Source organism: Lynx canadensis, chromosome D1 (assembly GCF_007474595.2).
Source record: "Lynx canadensis isolate LIC74 chromosome D1, mLynCan4.pri.v2, whole genome shotgun sequence".
NCBI lineage: Eukaryota > Metazoa > Chordata > Mammalia > Carnivora > Felidae > Lynx > Lynx canadensis.
Genome location: NC_044312.2, coordinates 60,363,166 through 60,377,945, shown reverse-complemented (window position 1 = coordinate 60,377,945; position 14,780 = coordinate 60,363,166). Strand labels below are relative to the sequence as shown.

Sequence of the window (14,780 nt, the reverse complement as noted above, 5' to 3'; positions counted from 1 at the left end):
TACAGAAATGATCATTTTGGACTCAGGCTCAAACATCTAATTCTACCTGTTTATACATGATCTTTTAAGCATTTAGGTCCGATAGCATCTACTTTAGAAAATAAAAATCCAAGGGGTGCCTGGGTGGCTCAGTCGGTTAAAGCCGACTTCGGCTCAGGTCATGATCTCACAGCTCTTGAATTTGAGTCCTACATCAGGCTCTGTACCGACAGCTCAGAGCCTGGTGCCTGCTTCAGATTCCGTGGCTCCCTTTCTCTCTGCCCCTCCTCTACCCTTCCCCTACTCACACCCTCTCTCTCCTTCAAAAATAAATAAACATTAAAAAAAATTTTTTTTAAAGAAAACAAAAATCCAAGAAGGTAGGAATGGCATCTCTTAACTTGCTTAAAATTCTTCCATAGCATAACATGCAGGTGGGCTCTCCCTAAGCATGATTTAAGATGACAAAAAAGAAAACTGATATGAATAAAATTGTTCTTACCAACAGGTACCTATTTCTCACCTGATTAGTCTCCACTCGTTTCATGAAGAGATCCGGAATCCAAAGGGCAAAGAAAAGGTCTCTGGCACGCTGTTCTTCCTTTCCTGTGTTCTTCTTTAAATCAAGAAACTCAAAAATGTCTAAATGCCAAGGCTCCAGATAAATAGCAAATGCCCCAGGTCGCTAAAGGCAAATACATCATCATTCTTTTCAAAATCAGAATGAAACAAAGAAACTTCATATTTTCCAAGGCACTTTTATAATATCTCCTTGGATCTTCATTACAAGTAAGGAATTAAATGACATAATACAAATAAAAGTACTATAAATATAAGTACTAGTATTTTTCTTATAATTCTAGGAGTGAAAAAGAGCAATTGATAAGAAAGAACAAGAAAGATGAAATAACTTGTCCAGAGTGACACAGTGAACTACAGACGGAGCTTCTTTCAGTTGTCATCCAGCTACTTTACATTATATGACACGTATGCAAACCCCAAAGAAAATCGCTTTAATTCTGACAATTATAAATTGTGCTCTTACCAAAGATCAAAAAAGTGATGTCTTATATCAAGATCTCCACAGATTGTTTTTAAAGTCCATCAAAGGAAATTCATCAACTACCAGGTAATTAGTGTGTCTACATATATGTAAGAGGCAGCCTCAAGTGGCAAACTATCCTGCTGATAACACTGGGCAAACAATCCAATTCTCTCAATTCTACTTCTCCCTCTGTGAAACAGGCAGAGTTTTGTTTTTGTTAAACAACAAAAACAACAAAAAAACCCCTACAAGACTATTACAACTCCTATGCAAGATTAGGTATCAATATAAGTTACAATTTTAGAAATTCTTTGCCAATAAACTGTCATATAAAAAAAGTTGACTGGGGGCACCTGGCTGGCTCACTCAGTAGAGCATGCTACTCTTGATCTCAGGGTCATGAGTTCAAGCCTCACACTGAGTGTGGAGCCCACTTAAAAAATAAAATAAAAATAATACAAAGCTGACTAGATCATTTGCTGCCTGGAGCCAAAGGTAAAGTATGTATGGGTGGGAGTGATGGGGTGATTAATCAAAGGTGCTTGAGGAAACATTTTGGAGTAATGGAAATGTTCTATATCTTGATTGGTATAGTGATTACATAAGTATACACGTTTGTCAAAATGCATCAAACTGTACACTTAAAGTGTGTGCATTTTTGAAGTAAATTACACCTCATTAAACTGATTTTGAAAGTAAAAAAAAAGCAAAGTAATTACAAATATACACGCTAAATCACCTTATTTTAAGCATTCATGGTTAAAGATTTTTAGTCCTAATTTCCAAGACTCCAAGTAACAGAGCATACCTTGTTTCCACCTTGATCCACATATCGAGCTGTGTTGTTATATACTCTCAGCATTGGCACAAGGCCATTGGAATTGCCATTAGTCTGAAAGAGAGACCAAGAATAAAGGCATCTGGAGGAGAAAAGTGGGACTAAGTAAGCATGGAAAAGAACAAATTGGCTCAACAGTGAATATGTTACAAGAGCTCTCCCAGTCTATATAAAGTTTTATCTGCTTTCCATCTCTCCCTTTATAAACAGAATACCCAATATAAAATAAACAAAATATTGTTTTCCCCTAATTGTTGTTTTAATGTTCTTGTTGCATCTCTAATTTACAATTACAAGTCAAAAGAATCTGAAACGAGGGTAGCTGAACTTAACCTCCATACCTTATAATGGTCATTATATAAAGATATATTTTGAGTAGAATAAAAACACAACTACAGTGTCTTTTTCCCAAAAGGCAACTTACAGTAAGAATTATACACAGTGGATAAATGAAGACAATAAAGATATATGGAGATTCTCAACAATAAATGGATTCTAGAATGAAGATAAGAAAACACAAAGACTCCTAAAAGATACCTCATCAAATTTTTAAAATAATCCTTCTAACTCTAAGGTAAGCCTTTAAACAGACTAGAAAGATAAGTGAGCAATGGCTCACCCTATTATTGTGTGTTAAGTGCTCCAAAACACTATGTAATAGAATAGTTTCCTTCTGGACTCCCTAACTTTCTTCTGTAGGGTCAGATATTTTCTTCACATCACAGGTGAGGAAACAAACCCAGAGATGTAAAATAACTTATGCTAGGCTGCATTACTACTAAGTAGAGGAGATAGGATTTAAATCCAGGTCTTTCTTATCCAATATCTTCATCTTGACTCCCAATGAATAATGAACTAGCAAAGGGCTAAATTTACATCATAAAGAGCCAACTTGTAAAACATGAATCCTGGCTCTACTACATGTTAAGTGACTGATCTCTGGAAGTAATTTAATTTTCTAAGCCTCAGATTCCTCACTTGTAAAATGAAGATGATATTGCCTTTAATCACAAAGTTATTGTAAAGAGTAAAGTTCCTACCATGTGTCTCTAATGCTACCCATATCGTATGGCTTGTAGCAAGGATTAAATGAGTAACTCAGTTAAACTTTTATAACAAATTTAGCATATAATAAGCAATCAATAAATGATAGCTGCTATTATTATCGCACCAAATCCAAATTCCAAAATCTGAGCCAAAAAAATCCAACAGATCATCTAATCTAAACCAGAAGCTAGAAATAGTGAAATGACTCCCTCCAAGTCACACAGCCAGTTAGCACTTAACAGAGACCCAGGTCTCCCAAGCTCCAGCGTATGCCCTCTCAACGATAAGCCTGGCTGCTTATCTTTTTATCCTACAATCTTTTAGTCATAAAACAGAAGCTTACCCCAGCAATGTAGCTGCCAGTAGCTCGAATACAACTCACAGCGACACCAATTCCACCAGCAGACTTGGAAATCAATGCACACTGCTTTAGAGTGTCATAAATGCCTTCAATACTATCATCTTTCATACTCAGAAGGAAGCAGCTACAGGGGAAAAAAAAGTCACAATTCAGCAAGGAAATGAAACAAAGCAGAGAAACAACACTGACTATACACCCCCAAAACAGTAAGTTGGGCAAATAAGATTTGAAGTTTACAAAATTCCTAGTTATTTTAGAAAAAAAATTAAAAAAACTTTTACTGGATATGACACAAGACATATCAACATATCCTATTATTTTAAAAATATCTTGCTGCCTATCCCAGATGTTAAGCCTAGAAGGAAGTCTTACAATAAAGTCAAAAATATTAACTCACATGTTTATCAGACTGCAGATGTGCCTTAACACATTTTCTCCTGCAAATTCCTAAGCATAGATCAATAATAGGTCTTTCCAACCTATTAGTAAGCCAAGAAAAATTTATGAAATCAAAAAACATCTATCCAATGGTCAATTCTCTGACAGGTCCTCCAAAAGTTAGCTGCTTTACAGTCTTTTGGAAGACAACCCCTCCAACTAGTGCTTTGGATCTCATCCTGCTCCCTACCTCAGGAACTTTACTTACTCTACCAAGGATCCCTTCACTATCTTGAATATACATCCACTCAAATGAATTCTATCCATTGACTTTTTCCATTAAATATGACAACATTCAAAAAGATACAGAGAATAATATGACATATACTTTGTACTTATCACCTACATCAAGAAAACCGACACTACATATATAGTCTAATTGCAATCCCATACCATTTCCATGCATTTCTAAAACATTTCTAAAAACATTTATATACATTCTACATTTTTAAATTTCATTTATCCTTCTGCAACTTGCTTTAACTCAATATTGTTCATTCCTACTGGTACATGTCACTAGTTAGTTTACTTTCTTTGCTATAAGTTGTTCCACTGTATGGCTATTCCAATACATTTGTCCATTTGCCTGTAGATGGGCATTTGGATTTTCCAATTTGTTTTCTATTCTACACAATGTTGCTGTGGAAATTCTTGAACATATCTCCTGGGGCTTAGGTGTAAGGATTTTTGTAGAAAATAAACCCACAACAGGAAATGCTAGGTCAAAAGATATGCATTATGTTCCACTATACTAAAGATTGTCCAAAGTGGATGGGTAAGTATACTCACTTAGCAATGTATGAGAGTTCCCTATGTTCTACATTCTTACCAACACTTGGTATTACCAGCCTTTTAATTTTTATCAGTCTGATAGGCATGAAATATCTCATTATGTTAACTTTCATTTTCCTAATTACTAGCAAAGTTTATCACCTCACATGTTTACTGGCCAGTCAAGTTTCTTCTGTGAATTATTTTATCCTTTGCCCATGTTTCTATTTAGTTTTAGGTCTTTTTCTTTTTTTTTTTTATTTCTTTTTAATGTTTGTTTATTTTTGCAGAGATAGGAGAGACACAGTGTGAGCAGGGGAGGGGCAGTGAGAAGGAGACACAGAATCCGAAGCAGGCTCAAGGCTCTGAGCTATCAGCACAGAGCCTGAAATAGGGCTCGAACCCACAAACCATGAGATCATAACCTGAGCCAAAGTCGAACGCTTAACTGACTGAGCTGCTCAGGTGCTTCCCCAACTTTTTAAAAATTTTTTTAATGTTTGGGGTACCTGGGTGACTCAGTCAGTTCAGCGTCCAACTTCAGCTCAGGTCATGATCTCACGGTTCATGGGTTCGAGCCCTGCGTCAGGCTCTGTGCTGACAGCTCAGAGCCTGGAGCCTGCTTCAGTTTCTGTGTTTCCCTCTCTCTGCCCCTCCCCCACTCTCAATCTGTCTGTTTCTCTCTCAAAAATAAACAAATATTTTTTGATTTTTAAATTTTTTAAATGCTTATTTATTTTTGAGGGAGAGAGAGAGAGAGCAAGTGAACACATGAGCATGGGAAGGGCAGGGAGAAGGGGAGACGGAGAATCCCAAGCAGACTCCACACTGTCAGCACAGAGCCTGATGCAGGCCTCAAACTAACCAAACATGATCATGACCTGAGCTGAAATCAAGAGTCAGACACCTAACTGACAGAGCCACCCAGGAGCCCGTCTTTTTCTTGTAATCCCTTGATAGTTAACATACACTGCCAATATCTTCTGTCAGGCTGAAACTTGTTTTTCCATTTTGTTTTTGGTTCACATTAGTTTTTAATTTTAATGTAGTCAATTTTTCCTTTATGATGTTTTATCTAGTATACCTACTTTAAGAAATCTTTCATCATTCTGAGATCACATATAATCTTCCATTAAGATGTATGATGAAGTATTAAGAGTCATGATGTCTACAACTTACTTTCAAAAAAATCAAAAAATTTTTAAAAATTTTAAAGGTAAAAAATACATACATATACATATGATAAAATGGTAATAGTTTTTTTATCTAGGCAGAGGTGAGTGTATAGACATTTACTGTCCTTCCTTCAAACTTTTCTGAATATTTGAAACTCATAGTAAAAAGTAGGAAGAAAAATATTTATTTTCTCTAATGTTCTAAAAGATTTTACTTTCACATTTAGATTTTTTTTTTAACCTATTTCTGTATATGGAATGAAAACGGGAAATCTAATTTTCCCCCATAGGATAACCAATTTCCCTAGCACCATTTCCCCCAGTGAAATGCAGTAACACCTCAATTATACATCAAGTTCCCTTATAAGCCTGAATCTCTTTCTGGGCTCTCTGTTATATTCCTGTGGTTTACTTATCTCAGGGTAAATACCACACTGTCTTAATTGCCATAGCATTAGAGTAGTCTTGAAATCTGGTAGGGCTTTTTCTTCAAAACCTGCTATTGCTATTTATGTTAGTTTCCTGTGGCTGCCCTAAAAAATTACCACCAACTTGCTGGGTTGAAACAGTTCTGGAGGCCAGAAGTTTAACATAAGTTTCACTGGGCCAGAATCAAGAACACTCCCTCCAGAGGCTCTAGGGGAAATATTCGCTGCCTCTTTCAGCTTCTGGTAGCCCCTTTTCTTATAGCCACATCACTCCAATTTCTGCCTTTATCTTCACATTGCCTCCTCTCTTTTGTATGTATCTTATCCCCCTCAGCCTTTCTCTTATAAAGATACTTCTGATCGGATTTAGGGCCCACTTGGATAATTCAGGACAACCTCCTATGTCAAGATCCTTCTTAATCATATTTACAAAGATCATTTTTCCTTATAAATTAACATTTACAGGTTCCAGGGATTAGGACCTGGTATCTTTGAAAAGCCTACTAAATTGTTCTTAGTCTTTTGCTCTTCTGAATAAATTTTGGAATCAGCATGTTGACATTTTGACTGGATCCATAAATTGAGAAAAATTGACATCTTTATAATATTAAATCCATTTATGATATAAAATCACTCTCCATTGTTTTAATGTCCCTCAATTATGTTTTAGAATTTTCTCCTTAAAAGTCTTACACATCTTTTATTAGATCTATTCCTAGGTACCTTCCAGTATTATAGATGATACACGTTAAAAGTTAATCTTCTAAGGGCTAAAATAGGAAACTTCATTAATTAATATTGAACTTATATCCAGATCCTTTGTCAGAATCTCTTTTTAATTCTGATCATTTATCTGTAGATGCTCTTGAATTTCCTATGTAAAAATCATACTATCAGTGAATCACTACAGCTTTGTTCCCTCATTTGCATTAATTTGTATGTGATTAACTGCCTTGTTTCTTCAGGTCAAGGTTTATTTCCCTAATCAAAACCATTTCAGAACATTAAAAGCAAACATACAGGGCACTTACCTAGAAAGCTGTGGGCGGTTGGTACCAGCATTGAAGAGAGTGGGAGAGGCATGGGTAAACCACTTCTCAGAAAGAAGATTATATGTTTCAATAGCAGCATCAATATCTTCTTCATGAATCCCCACAGATACCCTCATCAACATATGCTGTGGTCTTTCAGCCACTAAAAACAAAAGGAGTTTCACATGATGGGACATGTCAGAAAAACTAGGCTGAGACATGTACTGGAGTCAAAACAGGAACACCAAAGACAATTTAAAAAACTTTATACCAATAAGCGCCAACAATTAATCATAAACCAAATCTAAAGTTAAAAATGTTAGTGCTCACTATCAACAATAGCCAAAGTATGGGAACAGCCCAAATGTCCATCAATGGATGAATGGATAAAGAAAATGTAGTGTATACACACACACACACACACACACACACACACACACACACACACACACAAAATGGAGTATTACTCGACAATCAAAAAGAATGAAACCTTGCCATTTGCAACTACATGGATGGAACTGGAGGGTATTATGCTAAGTGAAATTAGTCAGCAAAAGACAAAAATCATATGACTTCACTCATATGAGGACTTTAAGAGACAAAGCAGATGAACATAAGGGAAGGGAAACAAAATATAAAAACAGGGAGGGTGACAAAACCAGAAGAGACTCATAAATATGGAGAACAGAGGGTTACTGGAGGGGGTGTGGGAGGGGGGGATGGGCTAAATGGGTAAGGGGCACTAAGGAATCTACTCCTGAAATCATTGTTGCACTGTATGCTAACTAATTTGGGTGTAAATTAAAAAAAAATAATAATAATAAATAAATAAATAAATAAATAAATAAATAAGAACTACCCTATAACCCAGCAATTGCAGTACTAGATATTTATCCAAGGGATACAGGTATGCTGTTTCGAAGGGGCTCATGCATCCCAATGTTTATAGTAGTGCTATTGATAATAGGCAAAGTATGGAAACAGCCCAAATGTCCATCAACAGAAGAATGGATAAAGAATATGTGTGTATGTGTGTGTGTGTGTGTGTGTGTGTGTGTATGTATGTGTATATGTATGTATATGTATATACATATACATATACACATACATATGGCGGATGAAATCTTGCCATCTGCAACTATGTGGATGGAACTAGAGGGTATTATGCTAAGCAAAATTAATCAGAGAAAGACAAATATCATATGACTTCACTCATATGAGGAATTTAAGATACAAAACAGATGAACATAAGGGAAGGGAAGCAAAAATAATATAAAAACAGGGAGGGGGACAAAACATAAGAGACTCTTAAATATAGAGAACAAACAAAGAGTTGCTGGAGGGGTTACAGGAGGGAAGGATGAGCTAAACAGGTAAGGGGCATTAGGAATCTACTCCTGAAATCATTGCTGTAGTATATGCTAACTAAGATGTAAATTAAAAAATAATTAATTTTAAAAAACTAAAAAAAAAATGTTAGTGCTCAAATAGAAATGTTAAGGCTAATAGCTCAAAGGTCTATATTCAATATAATAAACAGAAAATATAACAAACATGTTCATTTCTCACCTTTTCCATTGATCTTCAACAAATAGGACCGCTCCAGAGTCTAGAAAAAGCAAAGCAACCAAAAAACTTCCAGAGCACAGTTTTTAAAGACACAATACAGCTTTCCCAATAAGGCAATCTATTGAAATATTCTCAGTTTTTGTATTATTTTAAATGAGAATAACAGCATATATACTTTTACTAGCTTCAGTCTGGAACATTATCTGTTTTGGAAAAGACTACATGAAAACTTCTAGAAAAAGCCAGCTCTATATTAATGTGTAAAATGTTAAATGCAGAAGTCGTGGTATTCACCGTCATCATCATCATTATGGTTAATACTTACAAAGTGCTGTTGTAAAGCTAGGCACTGATGTAAGCAATACACACACACACAGAGTCATTTAATTCTCAAGAGAATTTATTGTTGAAATTTTATTATCATTATCCCCATTCGAAAGGTGAGGAAATAAGCACAGAGAGATTAAGTAACCAGCTAAAAAAAAAAAAAAAAAAAAATTAACCAGCTAAATAAGAGAGCAGAGATTTGAACCCAGCCGGCCTGACATTCATGTTCTCAATCATTGCACAATACTGTTTATCAACACAAAAGTACCTTAAAATGCACTTTGTACACGGTAGGGATTCAATAAATAGTTGTTACATAAATAGAATAATACGGAATAATTCTAGCCAAGTATCTACATATCTCTTTAAGTAATCCACAAGTAATACCTGTAAAATTCAAAAACTGCAAATGGATTAAGCTATCTTTCCTGAATTCAAACAACCATCGCCACCCTAACCTAATCCCCCAGGTCCATCCCAACTCCCAAAACTTATTGCTTTTATAATTGTATCATTAAAACATAAACAAAAACCTGTGTTTGCTGATTTAATGAGGAATTCCCACTTATTTAAAACCCATTATTTACCTTAAATCCAAAGTAATTATAAGAGAAATCTCGGTCATAGATAATGGCAGAATTCAGGCGCTAATAGAGGTTAAAAAACAAACAAACAAACAAAAAACCATAATTAAGATAATTAGATTTTCACAAAATCTGATTTCTTTCAGCCCTGAAACTAAAACTGACATAGGATACAAAGGAAGAACACTAAGTATTGTTGTAGACTAGAAATTTATATCTAACATTAGGAAAGTAAAACAGTATATAGAGTATCTTGATTAAGTTTAAAAACATGTATATTAAAAGACTAAAAGAGAACATGTAAGCTGTACATAAGTAAAAATATAAATGGGATTTTCCAAACTTCCCCTATTATATTTACAGTTAATCTGTAATTAAAGAAGGAAAGAACATAAGCATAAAAGAGACATTATCATCCTTAAACATGTTTTTAGACTACCTGTTAATTTAAAGGTATTAGTACCACATATTTACTACTACATATTTTTATTTCAAAACTAGCCCATTTTAAACCGCACATAACAGTTTAATAAAGAACGACAGAGGGTAGGATTACATCAATTCTAAGGCTCTTCAAAATCCATGGTCCTTTAGCAGGTTTTAAATAAACTAGTGTCATGACAATGAGATTTATAGCAAAATTGGTCATTGTTACAGAGTTTTTCTTTGCTATAAAGCTGTTTAGAGGAAAACAAAAGCAACTAGGTACAAATAGTCATTTTGGATAGAAAAAAATGGAGTTATTATTGTTCTTCAAAACACAAAAGAGAAATGCTTTCTGTATAATGATCCATGCCCAAGAACTAGAAAAATCTATATGACACTCCTCCTTTACTCTTAAATGTTTAAGGGCATCTTTGTTGTCAAAGGCAGGTAGGTGCCTAGCCCAAGTAATGGGGAACTGAAATACTTGCTTATCAGTATTTATTTTATAAATATAGGTTTTTGCTGTTCTTTATTTTTGGGGTTTGGTTTGGTTTGGTTTTTGAGAGAAAGAGCATGCATGAGAGGGGGGAGGAGCAGAGGAAGAAGAGAGCATCTTAAGCAGGCTCCATGCTCAGCGTGGAGCCCAAGGCAGGGCTGGATCCAACAACTGTGAGATCATGACCCGAGCTGAAATCAAGAGATGGATACAACCAACTGAGCCACCCATGTGCCCCTATTTTTGTTTTTAACCTGTCTTCAAGATTACACATATGAACAACACACAACAACTCAGTTTTCTCTCACTCTCTTTAACATCAGATACACATTTAGAGAGACAGTTGACTAATCATTCTATTACCAAAGGTAAAAACATGGTAAATAAATCCATGTACAAAAGGGCTGGCTAGACCTACAAATCTTTCCCTTTTTTGTCCTGTGGGATCTAGTTAAGAAAGGGATTAAAACACAAGTGAACAACTTTTAAGTTGCTGAGCAAGATCTCTAAAGATTTTATGCTGGGAGTCAGTTTGGCAATGTCTACTAAATTTTTGAATGCACATACTCTTTGGCTAAGCAACTCCACTGAAGGGATTTATCTTACTGATACACTCATCTATGAGCGAAGCACCTACCATACAAGGATATTTGCTGCAGCAAGAAATGGAAAACAAATATTCATCACCAGAGCAATTCTTACATATATGTACAATGATAATAAATCTGTAAACTGGAAAGCCATGCAGCTGTTAGAAAGAATAGGGTAAGTTCATAAATGTTGATATAAAACTATCTCCAGGATAAACTTAAAGTGAAAAAAGTATCAGCAAGAGCAGTATGCATAGTATACTACCACTAAAAGGAAAAACATATATGTACACGTACACACACACATACACACATATATTATAGAACAGCTCTAGAAAAATATGGTTAAAAATGATAAAACATTCTTGCTCTAGAAAACAGGATTCAGAGAAGGAGAATTACTTTTTACCTATACTATTTATAATGTTTAAATTTTTAAAAATATGCTTGTTGCTTTAAAAAAAAAAAAAAGGAATCCATAAAAAAATTTTCACCAGAAAAGCACTATACATACATCTTTATTGGCCAAAACAATATCCAGTGTTGACTTGGCCACCATGGGAGAGTGTTTGCCATTATGTGGATTTATGTAGTTGTAGAGATCTTCCATCACATCTAAAAAAAAATTTTTTTAATAAATAAATAAATATCAAAATCACTTAACAGCAAATTCAATCCTCAGATAACAGTCTAAGGGTTTTCAACCCTTTTTTTCATGCCACCCTATCTGACTGCCTAGCATAGAAAGTGCTCAATAGGGGCGCCTGGGTGGCGCAGTCGGTTAAGCGTCCGACTTCAGCCAGGTCACGATCTCGCGGTCCGGGAGTTCGAGCCCCGCGTCGGGCTCTGGGCTGATGGCTCAGAGCCTGGAGCCTGTTTCCGATTCTGTGTCTCCCTCTCTCTCTGCCCCTCCCCCGTTCATGCTCTGTCTCTCTCGGTCCCAAAAATAAATAAACGTTGAAAAAAAAAAAAAATGTTTTTTTAAAAAAAAAAGAAAGTGCTCAATAAACGTATACATTTTGAATAAATATAGATTAATACCTCAGTAAAGGAAACATCTCCCAGAGTTAGAGTAAACATAGGCTCTTGTAATGTGAAAAAGATTCCCCAGTGATTCTGATGACCAACCTCACTGAGAATTATTGGTTGAAAATACAGAAAAGCAGAAATTATTATCTCAATTGTTTTTTATCCCAACAGAATAGAAACTCAACTTTAAATTCATAATTTATCATCACAAGCATTTCATTTTTATAAACAGTTACCCCTCTCACTTTGTTCTTCAAGACATCACAGCAGATAGCAGAGTGTGGCTCTCTGCATTTACATATAAAACTTATATAAGCACACATAATGCTGACATTTTGATTGGGATTATCTTGAATCTATAGAACAATTTTCGGAAAACTAATATATATACAATAAATCCAATGAAGAGGGTGATATTTGAGCCCCAAATAATAATAATCTGCAATTGAGCCAAACGACTTGTACTCTCAGTCTACCAGCTGACTTTTCATATATCACTTTTTACACACTGAACACATTATTTAACCTTCTTTTGCCCACATTCCCTGAGCTATAAAATGAGTGATGGAATGAAATGCTTGCTAATGGTGACAAAAGACATTTTGTTCAACCTAGAACTTGCCAATAAATATTACTCATTTTACCAACCAAACCACCACCAACCACTGATGGGCTTTAAAAAAAAAAAAAAAAAAAAAAAAAAAAGAGAGAGAGAGAGAGAGAGAAGAAAAGGATCCACTGACTTTCTCATGCAGGTCAGCAGCATGGAGAAACAGAAGTTCCAGTCTCTTCTCTGCCACTAATACGCACACTTTTAAAGTAAGATGTAACTTTTGATATTTAAGGTTTCATTTTAGTAGCCTTATAAATTTTCTGAGAAGTCTAACTTTTTCCTGGAGACTCACCACTGAACACTTTCTTTGTTTCTTTGTGCAAGTTGGAGACCGCAATCCTTGCTGCCAGGATGGCATAGTCAGGGTGCTTGGTAGTCAAGGTCGCAGCTGTTTCAGCAGCCAAAGTATCTAGTTCCACAGTGGTGACCCCACTGTATAAGCCCTGGATTACTTTCATGGTGATCTGAGCCTATAAAAACAAAACCAAGAATTACTTGAGCTTCTCCAAGAACCACTAGCCTCCTTAAAAGAGCAATGAATAAAGCCATCAAATTTGTTATCAAAACAAAATAGACAACTACCTTTCCTGAAAAATTATCTTTCAGAATAAACTATGGGAAACTTAGTAATAAGAACACATAAACCAATAGATCCACCAGACAATGCATACTACATTTGCTATGAAGAGGTGTCACCAAACAAACAGAAAATCCAAGTATAGCTTTTATAAAGATTAATAGTCTCGGGGCGCCTGGGTGGCGCAGTCGGTTAAGCGTCCGACTTCAGCCAGGTCACGATCTCGCCGTCCGTGAGTTCGAGCCCCGCGTCGGGCTCTGGGCTGATGGCTCAGAGCCTGGAGCCTGTTTCCGATTCTGTGTTTCCCTCTCTCTCTCTGCCCCTCCCCCGTTCATGCTCTGCCTCTCTCTGTCCCAAAAATAAATAAATGTTGAAAAAAAAAAATTAAAAAAAAAAAAAAAAAGATTAATAGTCTCACAGGAAAATAGCTAAAAACAAACCAGTGATTTTATAAGTATTTCCTCATCTTTCACTCAAATTCTCCCTCTGTGACCAGGGTTTGAGCTATATACTTACCCATTTCCCCCCAATTCTACCTAAGGACAAGTATGAGAAAACAAATGAATCAAACTTTAATCATTCCAATTAAAGGAGATGAAGGTATAAATTAGGGTTGAGGCAGACTCATCAAATAATTTAATGACTACCCTTTCTTTAGCACTTCACAAGTAGTCACAAAGTAGCTCAATTTTCATAATCTTCTCTGACATTTCAGTCACCATGTGAGATGGACATTATTACCATCACCACTCTACATGAGAAACTAAGGCTCAGGATACTGGGACTTGCCCACAGTTACTAAGTCTTCTGCTCCACATCCCATTCAACCTCACTGTATTTCACTGTTTTCAAGACCATACTGTAAGAGGTTCCCCTTTTTAAAACACACAATGCACAAGTTATTACCATATATTTTTAAGAAAAACAAATTCTAGGGGCGCCTGAGTGGCTCAGTCGGTTAAGTGTCTTGACTTCGGCTCAGGTCATGATCTCACGGTTCGTGAGTTCGAGCCCCGCGTCGGGCTCTGGGCTGACAGCTCAGAGCCTAGAGCCCGCTTCAGATTCTGTGTCTCCCTCTGTCTGCCCCTCCGCTGCTTACACTGTCTCTCGCATTCTCTCAAAAATAAGTAAACATTAAAAACAAAATAAAGAAAAGGAAAGAAAAAACAAATTCTAAGTTGTATATATGTGGGTGTTGACTGAATCTTTAAGACACCTTAATCCAACAGAAAATCAATGCACTTCCCAGTTAACCAAAGCATGCCCCCTTCAAAAAAAGTGTGTGCGTGTGTGTGTGTGTGTGTGTGTATATCACTAGTTTATAATCAATTCTACTTATATTATACCTAAGCCCAAGTTGCTCCTGATCACTTTCTTCTCAGATCCAAGATATAAGTTATGTTCAGTAAAAGAGTAGTGAAGTCTTCTGAATAGCTTCTGGTGCTACATGGCAAGT

General features: G+C 35.8%; 1 protein-coding gene across 1 annotated transcript in view; it reads right to left on the bottom strand.

Annotated features, from left to right (window-relative positions):
- The window catches only part of RRM1 (ribonucleotide reductase catalytic subunit M1), a 37,563-nt gene that overhangs the window by 13,817 nt on the left and 8,966 nt on the right, over positions 1-14,780 (bottom strand). Inside the window, exons 3-10 of the mRNA XM_030333485.2 lie at positions 13,040-13,217; positions 11,620-11,720; positions 9,597-9,656; positions 8,683-8,722; positions 7,114-7,276; positions 3,253-3,394; positions 1,833-1,916; positions 503-664 (exon numbers count right to left, since the gene is read on the bottom strand). Of these exons, the coding sequence (XP_030189345.1) occupies positions 503-664; positions 1,833-1,916; positions 3,253-3,394; positions 7,114-7,276; positions 8,683-8,722; positions 9,597-9,656; positions 11,620-11,720; positions 13,040-13,217 (930 nt within the window). The remainder of the gene's footprint in view (positions 1-502; positions 665-1,832; positions 1,917-3,252; positions 3,395-7,113; positions 7,277-8,682; positions 8,723-9,596; positions 9,657-11,619; positions 11,721-13,039; positions 13,218-14,780) is intronic.